Here is a 19712-nt window from a genome sequence, read left to right as displayed (position 1 = left end):
TAGCCGGGCGTGGTGGCGGGCACCTGTAGTCCCAGCTACTCGGAGAGGCTGAGGCAGGAGAATGGCGTGAACCCGGGAGGCAGAGCTTGCAGTGAGCCGAGATTGCGCCACTGCACTCCAGCCTGGGTGACAGAGCGAGACTCCGTCTCAAAAAAAAAAAAAAAGCCAGTTTCTCAGCCAGGCATGGTGGCTCACGCCTGTAATCCCAGCACTTTGGGAGGCCAAGGTGGGTGGATCACCTGATGTCAGGAGTTCGTGACCAGCCTGGCCAGCATGGTGAAAACCTGTCTCTACTAAAAATACAAAAATTAGCCAGGCGTCCTTGCGCACATCTGTAATCCCAGTTACTCAGGAAGCTGAGGCAGGAGAATCGCTTGAACCCAGGAGTCGGAGGTTGCAGGGGGCCGAGATCGCACCACTGCACTCCAGCCTGGGCAACAAGAGTGAAACTCCATCTCAAAAAATTAATAAATAAATAAATAAATAAGGCCAGTTTCTCACATTTGTGTAGTGGGAGCAAGGAAAAAGGCAGTTTCTATACCTTCATTTCCCTTATGAGTGCTTCAGTGATCCTCGGTATAAACAAACCTGACAGATACACAGTCAAGCTTGACTAAAATCTCAGCTGAGGCTAGTTTTTTGGAATCTTCCCTTAATAAAATAAACCAAAAAGATTACATCTCATTTCTGAAGAGAAACAGTAGAATAACTACACAGCAGAACCAGACACAAAAGAATTCAAACGAAATTCGGCCAGGCACGGTGGCTCACGCCTATAATCCCAGCACTTTGGGAGGCTGAGGCGGGTGGATCACCTGAGGTCAAGAGTTCGAGACCAGCCTGACCAACATGGTGAAACCCCATCTCTACTAAAAATACAAAAATTAGCTGGGCGTGGTGGCAGGTGCCTGTAATCCCAGCTACTCAGGAGGCTCAGACAGGAGAATCGCTTGAACCCAGGAGGCGGAGGTTGCAGCAAGCCAAGATCACACCACTGCACTCCAGCCTGGGCAACAAGATGAAACTCCATCTAAAAAAAAATAATAAAAATGAAATTCACGCATGTTAATACTCTGACCAAATCTTAAGAGTTTAAAGATTTGCATTAGTACCAATAAACTTTACACTTTCTATTCCTTTGGAGAAAGGTAGCTAATGTTCACGAGTATGAAATAAAATCAAATAAGCAGGCATGCTATATATATTATATATAATACACACACACACACACACACACACACACACACACATAATATTAAAGAACCATTCACAATGGCTAAAAAGACCCCAAAAAAATCCAAAGTAAATAAATAACTTGTCACTGCTATAACTGAAAGCAACAAATATTGAATATAGATACTCACTGCTTAGTTGCTAGTTGCCCCTTATTATCCATTCTTTGTACTGGAAGCATTAAATTTCAGGTAGACTCCTGGCCTCCAAAAAAGAAAAACTACTACACTTCTCAAGTTAAACAAAGATACAAAGTTCAAAATGAGGAGGCTTCTTTATCCTTATCCCTCTACCTTCTTTCTTCAATTTTTTGAGCCAAGTGTCTCGCTCTGTCTCCCAGGCTGGAGTGCAGTGGTGCGATCTCGGCTCACTGGAACCTCCACATCCCAGGTTCAAGTGATTCTCCTGCCTCAGTCTCCTGAGTAGCTGGGATTACAGTCGTGTGCCACAACACCTGGCTAATTTTTTTATATTTTTAGTAGAGATGGGGTTTCACTATGTTGGCCAGGCTGGTCTCGAACTCCTGACCTCAGGTGATCCACCCACCTCAGCCTTCCAAAGTGCTGGGATTACAGGCATGAGCCACTGCACTTGGCCTTGTCCCTCTACCTTCTTGCTGACAAAAATGCAAAATTAATGGCTATAGCTACAGCATCTAACTTGAAGCCTGTATACTAAAGATGGCAGAAGAAAAGACAGAAGCAGACGAGATCTGAGATATCCTGGACCTGCAAACTAGTTCTATTCCATTTAACTCCTGATCCATTAATGTGAGGGAGAGAAAAGACTTCTATCTTGTTTAAGCCATTGTTGTTTTGCATTTTCTGTCACTGGCAGCCAAATTAATAATACACTAACTAATATACACTTAAAATAGGCTCCAGGCTCAATTCCACAGGCTTCTAAGTATGGGAGGCACCACCATACTGTAAAAGCATGGTTAGGCTGGGCACTGTGGCTCACCTGCCTGTGGTTCACACCTTTAATCTTAGCACTTCGGGAGGCCAAGGCAGGAGGATCTCGTAAGGCCAGAAGTTTGAAACCAGCCTAGGCAACATGGCGAGACCCCATTTCTTTTTTTTTTTTTTTTTTTTGAGACGGAGTCTCGCTCTGTCACCCAGGCTGGAGTGCAGTGGCGCAATCTCGGCTCACTGCAAGCTCCGCCTCCCGAGTTCACGCCATTCTCCTGCCTCAGCCTCTCCGAGTAGCTGGGACTACAGGCGCCCGCCACCACGCCCGGCTAATTTTTTGTATTTTTAGTAGAGACGGGGTTTCACCGTGGTCTCGATCTCCTGACCTCGTGATCCGCCCGCCTCGGCCTCCCAAAGTGCTGGGATTACAAGCGTGAGCCACCGCGCCCGGCCACGAGACCCCATTTCTACAAAAACAGACAAAAGGCGTAAAAGGAAAAAAAAAAAAAAAGCACAGATAGCCTACGTGTGCATAGCAACTCTGTCACTTAATAGCTAAAGTAGGCAAATAAATAAATTGGACTAATTATTTAACCTCTGTGGGAAAAATTTGAGAAATATTTACCAATTATTTAGTGGTTCTGACTTATTTCAATTTTTTTTAAGATGGAATCCCACTGTCACCCAGCCTGGAGTACAGTGGTACGATTTTAGCTCATTGCAACCTCCGCCTCCCAGGCTCAGGTGATCCTCCTGCCTTGGCCTCCTGAGTAACTGGGACCACAGGTGCTCACCACTACACCCGGCTAATTATTTTTTGTATTTTTGGTAGAGATGGGGTTTCGCCATGTTGATCAGGCTGTTCTTGAACTCCTGAGCTCAGGTGATCAGCCCACCTTGACCTCCCCAAGTGCTGGGATTACAGGTGTAAGCACTACACCAGCCTGACTTACTTAAATGTTACATCTTGAAAAGCTTTATGCTATTCTTTATATTCAGGCCCATCTCTCCCTAACTTTATTACTTTTGAGACAGTCTCACTCTGTCCCCAGGCTGGAGTACAGTGGCAAGATCATGGCTGGCTCACTGTAATCTCAATCTCCTAGACTACACCTAATTATTTGTTGTTATTCCTGTTGTGAAAAAGTATCTTTCACATTTAACATTTTAAACTGAACATTATTAAATGAATCTAACAGTTTAGGTTAGTTCCTTTTGTTTCAGGTAGAGTCATATAAACTACACGAATATTCCCACCTCTTCCTTATAATGCAGTCTTGATCATTTTAGTTTAATTGGCAAAAATGTCTAGGATAATATTAAATAATAATGTGATTGTTACCTCTGTTGCTCCTTAATTATGTACAACACTGCCTGTTGGTATGATGCATGAGTGAATGAATTCCTTCACATGATATGAAAGTTTCCTTTAAGTTTTTTACTAGAAATCATGTTAAATTTGTTTTTCAATTCCTCTTTTGCTATCCTATTGAAATAAATGACCTTAATGATAATAGCTAACACTGAACACTTTAAATACCAGATACTATTCTAAGGGTTCTTTATACATTCACTCACTCATTTAATCCATCCACACAATCTGAGTGGAGAATTTTATCAGTCCCATTTTATAGAGGAAAGACAGACACAGAGAGGTTAAATAATGTGCCCAAAATCACACAGCTTTAAAGTGAAGGAGCCCCATCTGGCTCCAGAGCTCACTCTCTTAATCACGATTCTACATTGCATCCCTGTATCTATATTTTGCTCCTTTTTCTACTATAGTAGTCCAGTCAAGAATGGAATGGAAGCTGGGAGACTTTAGTGGCTACTAACACTGAAGTGATATAGGACTAGACTAAAGTGGTAGTAATGGAGACAGAGAAGTGGAGAGATCTGATAATATGCCTTCAAGACAGAGCTAGTAAGACTTAATGGATTAGAGATTGGATGTGAGGTATGAGGGAAAGAGAGGAATGATGGCAACTAGGTTTTTTGGCCTACTCATAGCCAGGTATTTAAGACTCTGTTTCTCATGTTTTATATTAATTAACTTCATTTGTTTTCCTTAGTTTTCCAGTTTTCCTTCCTTCTTCCTAATCTATGCATTTTACTTCATTAAATCCTTTTTTGTTTTTGAGACAGAGTCTCACTCTGTCACTCAGACTGGAGTACAGTGGTGCAACTGCAGCTTTGACTTCCCAGGCTCAAGTGATCCTCCCACCTCATTCTCTTGAGAAGTTGGAATTACAGGTGCACACCACCACACTTGGCTTTTTTATTTTTTGTGGAGATGGGGGTCTCACTACATTGGCAAGGATGGTCTTGAACTTCGGGCTCAAGTGATCCTCTTGCCTGAAGCTCCTAAAGTGCTGAGATTACAGGCGTGAGCCACTGCGACCAGTCCATTAAATCCTTTTTGAGACGAGGTAAAATAAAAATAAGCTTAGTTACTAGTACTTAAGACTTATTCTATATTCATGTTCAATATTGTTTCCTTTGGATTTTTTTAATCTGTTCTAGATTTTTGCATTGAGGTCATAATTGCTTTATAATGAGGGACAATTAACTGTTTATAGCACCAATAATTGTTTCTGATTATGGGCACAGCTATGGTCAATGTGGAAACTCGAAACATATTAAAAAAGTATGAGTCAGGGCCAGGCACAGCGGCTCGCACCTGTAATCCCAGCTACTCGGGAGGCTGAGGCAGGAGAATCGCTTGAACCTGGGAGGCGGAGGTTGCAGTGAGCCGAAATCGTGCCATTGCACTCCAGCCTGGGAAACAAGAGTGAGGGTCTATCTCAAAAAAAAAAAAAAGTATAAGGCAAAAAAAAAATATTATCCTCATTCCCCCAAACTAGAAGCAAGCAATGGGAGTACTTTGTTCCACACATATCTATTGTTTAAATTACTGAAATCATACTGTCTATTCAGTTTTACATCCTTTCCTAGAGCTACTAAAAACCCTTATTAAACATGTTTAGTGACTTCATAACATTCTACACGACCACAACACAATTTACTTGTCCTTCTCCCTATTACTAGGTATTTATATTCTTTCTAATTATTCTAATATTTTACATATGTTGGTATTTTCAAACATTTTCAGACTTGGAACTCTTTCATCAAGAGAAAGCTCTGAGGGAGCCTAACATAAAAACAGAGCTGACCTGGCCAAAAACTGATAGGAAGGACCCCATCCCCCAATACCACACCCCCAGCAGTAATCCCAACACATTCAGAAAACCACAATTATAAGTACTAATGTGATAATTATTTTTGTGCATAAAGCTTTGTCCAAATCTTTCATTACTTCCTCTGGATAGAATCCTTAAAAGGCTATTGAGTTTAAAGGAAATGAACATTTTCAAGGCTCCTGATACTAAATAACAGAGTTTTAATAATAAAAACAATAACTTACAGAAGGAACAGGATTGAAAAATAAATTAATTAAATTTGATTAAAAAAAAAAACTGTCAGAGCTACAGGCTCAGTTTCCAGAATATCTACATGTTCATGGCCCTTCTGAGAATATGATTATGATTTAATAGGTATAGTTAATTCAGGCACTACAAGGATATAAAAATGAACGAGATTCAAAAAACCAGGAGCTTATGGCCTCTGCCATTCATCTTCAAAAGAAATTAAACACTAATGCTTCAGAGACATTAACATGCACATATTACGGAAAAAATATTTTTTCATAAAATACTGATCAAAATATATTAACTCTGAGCTATATGAAAGGGTATATGAAACCTTTAAAGTGGCTTCACTATCATAAAAAAAGCAATAAATTCATTCCCTTTTTTTAAGAAGAAATATTTTATAAGCAATATCCCATATCCTTAGGTATCCATGAGACATGATACAGATCATAATCTGCAGAGGTACCCTGTTACCCTATGACCCCAACTGTGATTAAGTAAACAGCACAACTAGACTGGGAAGAAATCCATTAGAATTACCTGTGGAGTCTTTTGTTATAAATAATACAAATTGCAGGAGTTAAGGCAAGTTCCACTACAGTTATACTGAATCAATCTCTAGAGTACAGGACCTAAGCATGCATACTTTTTAATTGCACCAAAGCTGATTCTTACATTCAGATTAAGAAACACTAGGTTAGCTGGGTGCAGAGGTTCACATCTGTAAACCCAACACTTTGGGAGGCTGAAGTGGAAGGATCGCTTGAGGCCAAGAGTTCAAGGCCACACAGACAAGAGAGCATGTAAAATCCATCCATCCTTCCTTCCTTCTTCCCTCTTTCTCTCCTTCCCTCCTTCCCTCCTTCCCTCCGTTTTTTTTTTTGGTTTTTTCTGTTTTTTTTTGTTTTGAGTCAAAGTCTTGCTCTGCCACCCAGCCTGGAGTGCACTGTCACAATCTTGACTCACTCCGACGTCTGCCCCACTCTACAAAAAATATAAAAAGTAGCCAGATGTGGTTGTATGCACCTGTAGTCCTAGCTACTCAGGAGGCTGAGGCAGGAGGATCACTTGAGCCCGAGAGGTTGAAGCTGCAGTGAGCTATGATTACACCACTTGAATGAGAGTCAAAAAAATTCACTGCACTCCAGCCTGTTTGAAACAACAAGACCCCATCTTTAAAAGAAAAAATTAATTTTTTTTAAAAAGTTAACACTAGGTTAAAGGTTCTTTTTAAAAATATTACCCCATTAATTTCAACAATATTTGCCAAAATATCTAGCCACTCCACTATGTGAAATTGGTTGCTTTCCTATTAAATAGACTGTCAAAAATGCCACCGTGATTATGAACAACAAAAACTCAAATCGGATTCAGAAATCGCCAGGTGGAGCCCTGCCCTGCTGTGGTGGTGTTTTCCCTCATTTAGGGAATTAGTACTATTAGTTGCAATGTGACTTGTGTTACAGATAGTTTAATCTTGCTGCAGTGGGGAAAGGGGATAAAAACAGAAGATCCTTCAGGCAAAGGGACCAGCTAAGTGGCTACAGCAAAAGTTCAAGTGTGACAAAGTAAAAGCCTAACTTTTATCTTAGATGTGTTGAATTTACAATATTGTTGGAGTTTAAATATGAACATAATTCATGAGTGGTTAGAAAGATGGATTGGGGACCGGGCACAGTGGCTCATGCCTGTAATCCCAGCACTTTGGGAGGCAGAAGCAGGTGGATCACTTGAGGCCAGGAGTTCAAGACCAGCCTGGCCAACATAGCGAAACCCCATCTCTACTAAAAATACAAAAAATTAGCCAGACGTGGTAGTGCACACCTGTAATCCCAGCTACTCAGGAGGCTGAGGCACGAGAATGGCTTGAGGCCAGGAGGCAGACGTCGGAGTGAGTCAAGATTGTGACAATAGTGCACTCCAGGCTGGGTGGCAGAGCAAGACTTTGACTCAAAAAAAAAAAAAAAAACGGAGGGAGGGAGGGAAGGAGGGAAGGAGAGAAAGAGGGAAGAAGGAAGGAAGGATGGATTTTACATGCTCTTACCTGTAGAAGCTACAAAAGTGGATCTCATGAAGAGAGATTAGTGACTACTAGAGGCTGGGAAGGTTCGGGGGCTGGGAAAGATGAAAAGAGGCTGATTAACAGGTACCAATATACAGTCAGATAGAGAGAATAAGACCTAGTATTCAAAACATCAGTAGGGTGACCATAGTTAACAATAATCTTATTGTATATCTTAAAACAACTAGAAGAGAATAATTTGAATGTTCCTAGCATAAGGAAGAGACAAATATTTACAGTGATGGATATCCTGGATATCCCAGTTGCCCTGTTTTAATCTGTACACATTTTATGAATTTATCAAATTGTCATACATACCCCAAAAATATATATATTTATCAATTTTTTAGAAACTAAAGCTGTCATAATCCAGCAATCCCACTAATGAGTATATATCCAAAGGAAAGGAAATTCACATTTTGATACCTGCACTCCCCTTCTCACTGCAGCACTATTCACAATGACCAAGACACGGAATCAACCTACGTGTCCATCAATAAATGAATGGATTTAAAAATTTAATACACACACACACACACACACACACACACACACACACACAAATACTATCTGGCTAAATTTAGAAAGTATAAAATCATGTCACACACAGTAACAAAGATGAGTTTACAGGACATTGTGTTCAGTGAAATAAGCCAGGCACAGAAAGATAAATACCACATGTTCTCATTCAGATGAAGCTAAATAAACTGATCTCATAAAAGTAGAGAGAATAGTAGAAACAGAAACGAAAGGGTGAAAAGGGTAGGAAAAAGAGGGGTATAAAGAGAGTTTGGTTAACAGATACAAAATTACAGCTAGATAGAAAGAATAAGTTCTATTGTTCTATAGCAAAGTAACTATAGTTAACAATTATTTACTCTATATTTTCGAAGAGCTAAAAGTGAGAATTTTGAATATTGCCAACACAAAGAGATGATCAATGTTTTAGGCAATGGATATGCTAATCACCCTGATTTGATCATTACACTCTGTATACAGGTGTGGAGGATCACACTCCACCCCAGAAATATGTACAATTATGTCAATTAAAAATAATCTGTCAATTTAAAAAATCTTTAAAAATATAATCTTGGCCAGGCACAATGACTCACGTCTGTAATACCAACACTTTGGAAAGCCAAGGTGGCAGGATGGCTTGAGCCCAGGTGAGACCAGCATGGGCAAGATGGTGAGACGCCACCTCTACAAAAATTTTAAAAATAAAAAATTTGGCCCGGGTGAGGTGGCTCACTCCTGCAATCCTAGCACTTTGGGAGGCCAAGGCAGGTGGATTACCTGAGTCAGGAGCTCAAGACCAGCCTGGCCAACATGGTGAAACTCCGTCTCTACTAAAAATACAAAAAATTAGCTGGGTGCAGTGGCGCGTGCCTGTAATTCCAGCTACTCAGGAGGCTGAGGCAGGAGAATCGCTTGAACCCAGGAGGCGGAAGTTGCAGTGAGCCGAGATTGCACCACTGCACTCCAGCCTGGGCAATAGAGCAAGACTCCGTCTAAAAAAAAAAAAAAAAATTAATCTTTGGCCAGGCAGTGACTCACACCTGTAATCCCAGCACTCTGGGAGGCCAAGATAGGAGGATTGCTTGAGCCCAGGAGTTTGAGACGAGCCTGGGCAACGTAGTAAGACCTCATCTCTACTAAAAAAAAAAAAAAAAAAAAATAGCTAGGTGTAGAGGCACGTGCCTGTAATCCCAGCTACTTGGGAGGCTGAGGTGGGAGGATTGCTTAAGCCCAGGAGGTCAAGGCTGTAGCGAGCTTTGGTTGCACCACTGTACTCCAGCCTGGGTGACAGAGAGACCCTGTCTCAAAAAAAAAAAAAAAAAAAACTGTAATCCTCTACAAAGCTTACTCAAATTACATATCCTCCAGAAAGTATTTATTCATACTTTCTGGATTTGATCTCATCCTTCTCATCTTTCTACTTTCTCCTAGTAAGAAAACTCAGCCATGCACTAATCAGGTACAATTTCACGACCATAGCTGTACTTATATACATTTGGGCCTTCACTATAGCAATTTTTTTCTAGCTTGCAATATGCTTCAAGATTTCTTCCCTTCTGTTTATCAGCCATTAGTCAGCCTTGCAAACCTGTATTAGCTCACACAACCATAAACAAAATACCACAAACTGGGTGACTTAAAACAATAGTAATGTATTTGCTGACAGGTCTGGAGGCTAGAGGTCCATAATCAAATTACGGACAAATGTGGTTTCTGGTGAGACCTCTCTTCCTGGCTTGTAGACGACCACTTTCTGCTATGTCCTCAAAAAGCCATTCCTCCTTTCCCGTGGGAGAGGAGAAGTTAGTGCACACTTTCTGGTGACTCTTTTTATAAAGACACTAATTCTATCAGATCAGGGCCTTATGGCTTCATTTAACCTCAATTATTTCCTTAGAGGCCCCATCTCCAAACACAGCCACACTGGGGGTTAGGGCTTCAACATATGAATTTTAGAGAGACACCTTCAGTCCATTACAAAACCCACTGTCACATCCATAGCTAAATCTAAATATTACCTACTCTGTGAACTATCAAAAATAATTAAGCACATCTTCCTCATGTTTCCATAGTAGTTAATGTTTCCATAGCACTCTAGGAATTAGATATGTTTGTTTTTCACTGTCCATTTATGCTTAAAATGTTGAACGAGGGCTCCAATATACATTCAATACGTTAAACTTTGTTCATTTGTAGTCTCCAAATCTGTCTCCTTACTGTCTTAACAATCTCTGAATCTCTCATTATGACTGTATATTGTCCTTTTCTCCTTGTAATTTTGTCAATTTTTGCTTTATACACTTTGAATATACTGTTAAATGCATAGAGGTTAAGGACTGCCAAATTTTCCTGCAAAATCAACTGTTCCTTTTACCATTAAGTAATGTCACTTTTCTCATTAATTGGTATTGTGACTTAAAGATCTGAATACCAATTTTATAACATTTATCAGCTATCTTTTGGTTATTTTCCTGCTATATTCTACTGCTTGACATCCAACCTTTCTGTATAATTATATTTTAGGTATAACATGCATGTATACCTAAATTTTTTAACCCAATCTGAGAATTTTTGTATTTTAAGTGGCAAGTTTAGTCCCTTTACATCTATTGTTAATACTGATATATTTATATTCATGCCTACCATCTTATTTCATAATCTCTATTTACCAAGATTATCTTCCTCTACTTCTTTTTTCTCCTTCCCTGTCCTTTATTGCAATGAGTGAATTTTCTTCAATGGCATATCAAGAGAATTACAGTGGAAGTAACGTAGACAATAAGAGAGTACACTTTTCTGTAGAGAACTTAAAAACAATGATAAAATCAAGCAAAGATAAGCCTGCTTTTTATTATCACCTTGTGATGGCAATTATAAACAATGTTAGTTTAGACACTACTTAATGTTCTTTTTCCTATGGTTCCTATTGAGTTTTAATAACATACATGTGAACTTCAATTAACATATTTGTATTACTTATCTTTTAATAAACACTGTATTCTGGCCAGGTGAAGTGGCTCACACCTGTAATCCCAGCACTTTAGGAGGCGGAGGCAGGTGGATCACCTGATGTTAGGAATGCAAGACCAGCTGGGTCAACATGGTGAAACCCCATCACTATTAAAAATATAAAAAATTAGCCAGGCGTGGTGGCAGATGCCTGTAATCCCAGCTACTCAGGAAGCTGAGGCAAGAGAATCACTTGAACCCAGGAGACAGAGGTTACAGTGAGCTGAGATCACGCCACTGCACTCCAGCCTGGGCAACAGAGTGAGACTCCATCTCAAAAATAAATAAATACATAAATAAATAATAAAAATAAATAACCACTGTATTCTACACGAAGTTAATTTGGAGAACTCTCAGTTATCTGCACCACACACATGCACAAACACACGCACCTACTCGGGTCTCTACATACTGTTTTTCATGGTTCAGAATCATTCAAGCTCATTTCAAGGGTAATTTCATATCTCCAATCCCTGTTGTACTATGTTTCTGCATTTAAATACTAGATTCAAAATAAACAAAGATTATAAAGACAGAGAAACAAAATGCCAAGCAAATCCAATTCTGTTTTCTATGAATGCCAGAAGAAAAAACAAAAGACATGGTTGGCAAAAGAATTTAAAAGGGTAAATGTTTGAATACCTCAATTGTTTTCACCAAAAGCATTCAAAAGCAATGGATCATTTAATGGCAATGTTTGACATCATTTAGCCATTTTCTCTGATTTTTAGAGAAAAAAAATTTAGAAGTTTTTACCAAATATAAAATGAATTTTCTGTAAAAACACTTTCGCGAAAAAAAAATTTTTTTTTTGAGACAGAGTCTTGCTCTGTTGCCAGGCTAGAGTGCAGTGGTGCAATCTCAGCTCACTGCAGAGTCGGCCTTGCGGGTTCAAGCAATTCCCCTGCCTCAGCCTCCTGTCACCATGCCTGGCTAATTTTTGTATTTTCTTTTTTTTTTTTTTTTTTTTTGTGAGACAGAGTCTCGCTCTGTCACCCAGACTGGAGTGCAGTGGCGCCATCTCGGCTCACTGCAAGCTCCACCTCCCAGGTTCACGCCATTCTCCTGCCTCAGCACCCCGAGTAGCTGGGACTACAGGCGCCCGCCACCACGCCCGGCTAATATTTTGTATTTTTAGTAGAGATGAGGTTTCACTGTGTTGGCCAGGATGGTCTTGACCTCCTGACCTCATGATCCGCCCATCTTGGCCTCCCAAAGTGCTGGGATTACAGGTGTGAGCCACTACCCCCAGCCTATTTTTGTATTTTCTTAGTAGAGTCAAGGTTTCACCATGTTGGCCAGGCTAGTCTCAAACTCCTGACCTCAAGTGATCAGCACTCCTCAGCCTCCCAAAGTACTGGGATTACAGGCGTGAGCCACAGTGTCCAGCCAAAATATTTCAACCTACAGAGATATTTAAAAGCCACTAGAATTGATAAAAGAAAAAATATACAATCAACATTGCAATTTCTGGAACTTACTGTAAAACAAAAATGTTAATGAAACTGCCAAATTTATTCTTATTTTATTCTTGTTTGTTTTCTTAATTTTACATATGCACACACATGAATGCATGTGCATGTGTGTGTATATATACTATAGATTTGCTTTCATGTGAAAGAAAAATGTACCAAATTGAAATTAGAAGCTTTATTTGATCAACTACAGACAGACACAAATTGACAAATTTGCTATACTATGTACTGAGGAGGAATATGCAAAGAATACTGATTTTGACAGTCACTGACAGATTTACAAAAGCTGTCGCTTTTCTGATTACTTTTCATTTCATTTCATAATTATTACTAAAAATAATTCATCACATAAAGAAGGGAGGTATTAAAAAATTATCTACCCCAAGTGCAGCCAGGCGCGGTGGCTCACGCCTGTCCCAGCACTTTGGGAGGCAGAAGCGGGTGGATCACGAGGTCAGGAGATCGAGACCATCCTGGCTAACACGGTCAAACCTCGTCTCTACTAAAAATACAAAAAATTAGCTGGGTGTTGTGGCAGGTGCCTGTAGTCCCAGCTACTTGGGAGGCTGGGGCAGAAGAATGGCGTGAACCCAGGAGGCAGAGCTTGCAGTGAACGGAGATGGCGCCACCGCATTCCAGCCTGGGCGACAGAGTGAGACTCTGTCTCAAAAAAAAAAAAAAAAAAAATCTACCCCAAGTGTCAAATACAAATGTAGACCATTTCCTTTAGCATTCTTTCCTTTTAGTATTTTGGAGATTACACCTTTTTTTTTTTTTTTTTTTGAGACCGAATCTGTCACCCAGGCTGGAGAGCAGTGGCGCAATCTCGGCTCACTGCAACCTCCATCTCCCGGGTTCAGGTGATTCTCCTGCTTCAGCCTCCCAAGTAGCTGCGACTACAGGCGCACGCCACGACCACACCTGGCTAATTTTTGTATTTTTAGTACAGACGGGGTTTCACCATGTTGGCCAGGATGGTCTCAATCTCTTCACCTCGTGATCCGCCCACATCGGCCTCCCAAAGTGCTGGGATTACAGATGTGAGCCACTATGCCCTGCCGGGCAATTACTCTTAAAATTGTCAACTTATATACTTTGCTTAAGCTAATCTAAGGTTAACCGGTATCTCTGGCCTCCTCCAAAATAATATCTACAAATCAATGAACTCTGATTTCACTGTCCCATCTTCTACTTCATTGTTGACAATAATTTTAGATCCAGTTTGCTTTTAAATCCTCCCAAATTTACCCATCATCATTATTTGCAGACAATGCACACATAGATTTTTTTTTTTTTTTTTTTTTTTTTGAAACGGAGTTTCGCTTTTGTTGCCCAGGCTGGCGTGCAATGGGGCGATCTCAGCTCACTGCAACCGCCCCCTCTCAGGTTCAAGCGATTCTCCTGCCTCGGCCTCCCAAAGTGCTGGGATTACACCCAGCCGCATACATAGATTTAACAAAATGTTTTATCCATTGATTTCTTTTTAATACATTACTTTCTGCTCTCCATTTATTATTTTTTAGTTTTCTTCCTCCTGAAGTTCTTTCAATACAGGCTGTCGGTAATAAACTCCACAGTCATTTTCCTCAGGTTTTTTGTGGGGTTTGGGGGGGTGGTTTGAGACAGGGTCTCACTCTGTCACCCAGGCTGGAGTGCCATCCGTCAACCTCACCGCAACCTCTGCCTCCTGGGCCCAAATTATCCTCCCACCTCAGCCTCCTGAGTAGCTGGGACCACAGGTGTGCACCATAACACCCGTCCAGTTTTTGCATTTTTGTAGAAACAGAGTTTTGCCATGTTGCCCAAGCTGGTTTTCAATTCCTGAGCTCAAGCGATCCGTCCACCTCGGCCTCCCAAAGTGCTGGGATTACAGGTGTGAGCCACTGTACCTGGCCTTTTTCCTTGGTTTGGTTTTTTGTTTGTTTTTTTTTTTGTTTGTTTTTTGGAGACGGAGTCTGGCTGTCTACGGGCTGGAGTGCAGTGGCACAATCTCGGCTCATTGCAACCTCTCCCTCCCAGGTTCAAGCGATTCTCCTGCCTCAGCCTTCCAAGTAACTGGGATTACAGGTGTAAGCCACCATGCCTGGCCTTTCCTCAGTTTTTAAATTGGCTCTTACTCATGAAAAACAGTTTAGCAGAGCTGATCTCTACAGCACTTTAAAGATGTTACTCCACTGAATTCTTAAATTACCACTGAAATACTTACTTCCTCTTCCTCCTCTTCCTCTTCTTCTTCCTCTGCTTCTTCTTCTTCCTCTGCTTCTTCTTCTTCTTCTTCATTAAGAGTTGGAGGTAAAGGACCGAGGATATCTTCCTCCATAAAATTAACTGGTTTTCCTACCATTTTAGGGGGTAAAGGAGGGCCAATTAACTCATCATCAGAAGAGTCAGAACTCTGTTCACTTTCACTGCTGCTCGTATCCCTGAAAATACAGAAATAGAAACTCTTTGCCTCTGCTGCAATGAAGAGCACACTTTGGAAATAATATTCATTTCTCAGGATACTTTTCCTCTCCTATTAACAACAATTGGGTATTTTTTAATTTTTTTAAATTTGTAGTTCAAACATTAAATGTTTAATGCAAATATTTTATCTTAAGAGTTAAAAAAAACTGTCTTACGCAAAGTGAAAAATAAAGGGTCACAGCAATTATATGTTAGACAGCCATTAGGCCATTAGCACTCATAAAGAGACAGGTGAGACTGAGTGCAATGGCTCACACCTGTAATGCCAGCACTTTCAGGGACCAAGGCAGGTGGACTGCTTGTGCTCAAGAGTTTGAGACTAGCCTGGGAAACATCGCGAGACCCCGTTTCTACAAAAAATAAAAATTAGCCAGGTGTGGTGGCATGTGCTTGTGGTACCAGCTACTCAGGAGGCTGAGGTGGCAGGATCACTTGAGCCCAGGAGGTCAAGGCTACAGTGAGCCATGACTGCATCACTGTACTCCAGCCTGAACAACAGTGAGACCCTCTCTCAAAATGCAGATATATAATAAAAATTTAATTTAAAAATTTTTTAAAGAGGTGAACAAGGAAATACAGAAGAAAAACTACACAATAGTAATGGACAAAAACCACTGAGATAGCCAGCCAGTGCCTCAATTAACTATATTTGAATCCAATCCCTGATTGCCACAGTAGCAAATAATGCCAGTCATGTAAGGAAGTTAATATTACTTCCAAAATGTTTCAATATAATTTCCGAAATACAAGTTATTTCTCACGGCTAATCCAAGTTTGCCACATTGCCAAAACATTGAATGTAGCATTCTTGCATTCTAAAAACACCATACTCTAACCAGGGGTGTCCAAGGGAGAGAATACAGTCATGGGTTCTTAATTTGTTTCTGGTTGGGCCAGTGAAGCCATTTCCTCATCCCTCTTTTCTACTTATCACTAGAGACAGAAACTGAAAACCATGGCTTCAGGATGCTAAAAGTCTAAAAGAAAACTACGATATAAGGCAGGTTGGACAGGCTTGAGAGTCTAGAGCATAGCATACTGATTCCCAAGTGGTTTCCCATCCACCACACCTGAGGACTATTATACACTCTCACTAAGGTCTCTAGCAAACACCTGTAAGCATACCCCTCACCATCCACCACCCCTCCACCTGCCCCTAGAGTTAAGAATTCAGCATTCTTAATTGTATCAATTAATCTTTCAAATATTTGATAAGATTAAAAGTGTCACTGCCTTCTAATGAACTATCTCTGGTATGCAAGCTCCAGGAAAGCACAAATTTCTGTTTTGTTCTAGCATCTAACATATTTCTAGCATCTAAAAAATGCTTCACCCATAACAGGCACTCAATATCTACTGAAGGAAAAACATGAGATTTTTCTTTTTGTTTTCATCTAGGTTAAACATTGAAAAGTATATATTCTCACATTCAGGTTACCCTTAAACAGAGGTATATGAACTAGCAAACCTCCATAAAGATCTGAGTTTCTACATTTGAGCCACTGCGTAGCTCAACTCTCCACTCCAAGGCCTTCTTTCTAATTGAACAGGTTAAGTTTGGTTCAGAACAAGGTCTTTGCACTTTTATTTCTGTCGGCTGACTTACCCTTCCCATAGATTGTTACACGGCCTCTTTCTCATCTTTGGAGTTTCCTCAAATGTCTCCTCCTCAAAGAGGTCTAAGGGGACACTCCCTTTAAACTTTCAGGCACACCACCACTTCCCATTACCTTAAGTACCTTTGTTTATCTCCACTACATGCCTGCTAAGTTATTTTATTTGGTTATTTAGTTGTCTGTTCTCCATCCCTTCAAATACTCCCACAACAATGTGAGCTCAATGAGAACAAAGGTCTCATCTGACTTGCTAATTGCTATATCTCAGTGCCTAAAACACTGTGTAATCCACAGTAGATGCTCAGTAAGTAATAGTTGAATGACTAAATAAATTTATATTAAGCTATTCATACTCCAAAATTTTCCCCCTTATGATTAACGCACACGTTTCCAGCTGTACTGGTTTAAAACAGATTTTTTTTTTTTTTTTTTTTGAGACAGAGTCTCACTCTAGAGTCCCAGGACGTGATCTTGGCTCACTCCCCGTCCCGGGTTCAAGTGATTCTCTTGCCTCAGCCTCCCAAGTACCTGGAATTACAGGCATGAGACACCACGCCCAGCTAATTTTTGTATTTTTAGTACAGACAGGGTTTCATTATGTTGGCCAGGCTGGTCTCGAACTCCCGACCTCATGATCCACCCAGCTCGGCCTCCCAAAGTGCTGGGATTACAGGCATGAGCTACCTCGCCCAGCCCTCAAGTATCTTTTTTAACCACAACAAAACAAAACCAAAATCAGGCCAGGTACAGTGGCTCATGCCTATAATCCCAGCACTTTTCAAGGTAGAGGTAAGCGGATTGCCTGAGCTCAGGAGCTCAAGACTAGCCTGGGCAACACTTCAACGCCTGTCTCTACAAAAAATACAAAAATTAGCCAGGCATGGTGGCACACACCTGTAGTACCAGCTACTTAAGGGGCTGAGGTGGGAAGATCACTTGAGTCTGGGAGGCGAAGGTCACAGTGAGTTAAGAATGTGCCACTGCACTCCAGCCTGGGTGACAGAGTGAAACCCTGTCTCAAAAAAAAATTAAAAAATCAATAACAAGAGGAACCTTGGAAATTGTACAAATACATGAAAATAAAACAACAGGCTTCTAAATGACCAAAGGGTCAATAAAAAAAATTTTTTTTTAATTTCTTGAAACAAAAGAAAATGGAAACAAAACATAACAGAACCTATGGAAAACAAAGAAAACAGTACTAAGAAGGACATTTACAACAATAAACACCTACATAAAAAGTAGAAATACATCAAATAAACAACCTAATGATGTACCTCAAGGAACTAGGCAAAGAATAAAGCAAACCAAAAATTATTAGAGGAAATAAAAAAAATCAGAGCAGAACTACAAATGACATTGACACTAAAAAAAGAGTAATAACACTGGGTGCGGTGACTCACACCTGTAATCCCAGCACTTTGGGAGGCCAAGGCAGGTGGATCACAAGGTCAGGAGTTCAAGACCAGCATGGCCACATGGTGAAACCCAGTCTCTACTAAAAATACAAAAATTAGCGAGGCATGGTGGTGGGCACCTGTAATCTCAGCTACTCAGGAGGCTGAGGCAGAGAACTGCTTGAACCCAGGAGGCGGAGGTTGCAGTGAGCCGAGATGGCACCACTGCACTCCAGCCTGGGCAACAGAGTGAGACTCCATCCCAAACAACAAAAAAAAGAATAAAAAAAATCACTGAAACAAACGTTGATTTTTTGACAAGATAAACAACATCAATGTGTTAGGCCATTGTTGCATTGCCAAAAAGAAGTAACTGGGATGCCAGGCACGGTGGCTCACACCTGTAATCCCAGCACTCTGGGAGGCCGAGGCGAGTGGATCACGAGGTCAGGAGTTGGAGACCAGCCTGACCAACATGGTGAAACCCCATCTCTACTAAAATACAAAAAAAATTAGCAGGGCATGCTGGCCCACACCTGTAATCCCAGCTACTTGGGAGGCTAAGGCAGGAAAATCACTTGAACCCAGGAAGCAGAGGTTGCAGTGAGCCCAGATCAAGCCACTGCACTCCAGCCTGGGCGAAAGGGCGAGATTCCATCTCAAAAAAAGTAATAACTGGAGGCCAGGCCCAGTAGCTGACACCTGTTATCCCAGGACTTTGGGAGAATGAGGCAGACAGATCATGTCAGGAGTTTGAGACCAGCCTGGCCAACATGGTAAAACCCTGTTTCTACTAAAAATACAAGAATTAGCCGGCCGTGGTAGTGCACACGTCTGTAGTCCCAGCTACTCAGGATGCTCACGCCTATAATCCCAGCACTTTGGGAGGCCGAGGCAGGCGGATCACCTGAGGTCGGGAGTTCGAGACCACCCTGGCCAATATGGTGAAACCCCATCTCTACTAAAAATACAAAAATTAGCCAGGGGTGGTGGCGCATGCCTGTAATCCCAGCTACTTGGGAGGCTGAGGCAGGAGAATCGTCTGAACCTAGAAGGTGGAGGTTACAGTCAGCCAAGATCACGCCACTGCACTGCAGTGGGCGATAGAGCAAGACTCCGTCTCAAAAAAATTAAAAAGAAAAACTCTATAAACACCTAGAAACTGATAGTTTAATAGAAGTCTTTCTGAAAATCAGGCACCTGGAAGATGATTTGGAGCAATCTCTGACCACATTTGATCTTGAGGATGTTGGCTCAATATCTTCATTTTGTCTTCTTAATTCTTTCTCTCTGTTCATTTCTTCCTCTTTTTCTCTGGCTTCTGAAAAGATTACAAAAAGATTAACAAAAAAATTCCAACGGTTACAATTCAAAATATGTTAGTATTAGAAAGGCTAAAAATTAACATAGTCACAAAGATATAACTTAGAGTGTTAGCAGTAACAGCAAAAAATTATCAACCACAGCCACTGGAAAACAATATGGTGGTTCCTCAAAAAGTTAAACGTAGAATTATCACGTGATCCAGCAATTCCACTTCTGGTATATATCCAAAGAAACTGAAAGCACGATCTAAAAAAGATACTTGTATAC

The 19712-nt window shown here is 40.8% G+C and overlaps 1 protein-coding gene across 1 annotated transcript in view; it reads right to left on the bottom strand.

Annotated features, from left to right (window-relative positions):
• WDR70 (WD repeat domain 70) overlaps positions 1-19712 on the bottom strand; it is a 397384-nt gene that overhangs the window by 366339 nt on the left and 11333 nt on the right. The window contains exons 4-5 of the mRNA XM_032135980.2: positions 19320-19440; positions 14847-15063 (exon numbers count right to left, since the gene is read on the bottom strand). Of these exons, the coding sequence (XP_031991871.1) occupies positions 14847-15063; positions 19320-19440 (338 nt within the window). The remainder of the gene's footprint in view (positions 1-14846; positions 15064-19319; positions 19441-19712) is intronic.

This window comes from Hylobates moloch, unplaced genomic scaffold (assembly GCF_009828535.3).
Source record: "Hylobates moloch isolate HMO894 unplaced genomic scaffold, HMol_V3 SCAFFOLD_17, whole genome shotgun sequence".
Lineage (NCBI taxonomy): Eukaryota > Metazoa > Chordata > Mammalia > Primates > Hylobatidae > Hylobates > Hylobates moloch.
Note: the sequence above shows the minus strand (reverse complement) of the source record. Positions and strands in the feature narration are given on the sequence as shown.